This window comes from Apteryx rowi, unplaced genomic scaffold (genome assembly GCF_003343035.1).
Source record: "Apteryx rowi isolate R43461 unplaced genomic scaffold, aptRow1 scaffold_1830, whole genome shotgun sequence".
In the NCBI taxonomy this organism is placed as follows: domain Eukaryota; kingdom Metazoa; phylum Chordata; class Aves; order Apterygiformes; family Apterygidae; genus Apteryx; species Apteryx rowi.
The window spans coordinates 9,743-11,072 of NW_020448120.1; the positions used below are offsets into that span (position 1 = coordinate 9,743).

Below are 1,330 nucleotides of genomic sequence, written 5' to 3' on the forward strand. Positions count from 1 at the left end.
GGTGACCTAGAAAAGAAGTGCATGTGGTGGGGGGGGCGTCGCCATGGCAACGGGCCGGGGGGGGGCAGGTGACCCCTGACCCTTGACCCTGCCCCCCCACCCCACACACCTGGCTCTGGCCTGTGACCCCGCCTTCCCTGGGGCAGTGACCTCTGACCTTCCTGTCACCTCTGACCCCCAGGGGTCACCGGGGGGGTGACGGGGCGTCCCCAGGCTGGGGGGTCCCCGGGGTGACGGGGGGTCCCCAAGGTGTCCCCATCGCTGGGAAATCCCTGGGGCTGGGGGGGCCCCCGGGGCGTCCCTGGGTGTCCCCAGGGCCAGGGGATCCCCGGCGGGGTGTCCCCGAGGTGACAGCGGTGTCCCCGGGGGTCCTGGGGTGTCCCCAGGGTGCCAGGAGGGTCCCCGRGGTGTCCCCAGGTGTCCCAGGGTGTCCCTGGGGTGGCAGGGGGTCCAGGGGGGTCCCCAAAGTGTCAGGGGGCTCCCTGGGGTGGTGGCAGGAGGGTCCCTGTGCTGTCAGGGGGTCCCGTGGTGTCCCCAGGGGTCCCCAGGGTGACAGGGACGTCCCGGGGGTCCCCGGTGTGGCAGGGATGTCCTTGGAGGTCCCCAGGGTGGTGGTGGCATCCCTGGGGGTCCCCGGGCTGTCCGGGGGTCCCCGAGGTGGCAGGAGGGTCCCCGAGGTGCCGGGGGTCCCGTGGTGTCCCCAGAGGTCAATGGGGGTCCCTGAGGTGACAGGAGGGTCCCCAGAGTGGCAGGAGGGTCCCCGAGGTGCCGGGGGTCCCGTGGTGTCCCCGGGGTCCCCGTGCCGGTGTCCCGCTGACGCCCCCCGTCCCCCCCAGACATCCGGGACAGCGGCAAGAAGCCGGTGATGCTCTTCCTGCACGGCGGCTCCTACATGGAGGGAACCGGCAACATGTTCGACGGCAGCGTCCTGGCCGCCTACGGCAACGTCATCGTCGTCACCATGAACTACCGCCTCGGCGTCCTCGGTGCGTCCGTGTCCGTGTCCGTGTGCGCGTCCGTGTGTGCGTCCGTGGCCGTGCGGGGGGCCCGGCGTGTCCCAGCGTGTCACGCTGCGCCGTGGTGCGTCCCGGCATCTCCTGCTGCAGCACATCCCGGCACGTCACACCACGCTCCGGCGCGTCCTGGCGTGTCCTGGCGTGCCCGTGGCGTGTTGCACTGTGCCATGGCGTGTCCTGGCATGTCCTGGCATGTCCTGGTGTGTCCTGGCATGTCCCGGCACGCCATGGCGTGTTGCACCGCACCGCAGCACGTCCCAGCACGTCACACTGCGCCCTGGCGTGTCCTGCCATGCCCTGCCGTGGTGTGTCCC

At 72.0% G+C, this 1,330-nt stretch overlaps 1 protein-coding gene across 1 annotated transcript in view; it reads left to right on the forward strand.

Moving 5' to 3' along the window:
- LOC112964064 (neuroligin-2-like) overlaps positions 1-1,330 on the forward strand; it is a gene marked incomplete at its 3' end in the record, with an annotated part of 8,100 nt that overhangs the window by 3,037 nt on the left and 3,733 nt on the right. Inside the window, exon 3 of the mRNA XM_026061704.1 lies at positions 837-986. Coding sequence (XP_025917489.1) covers positions 837-986 — 150 coding nt within the window. The remainder of the gene's footprint in view (positions 1-836; positions 987-1,330) is intronic.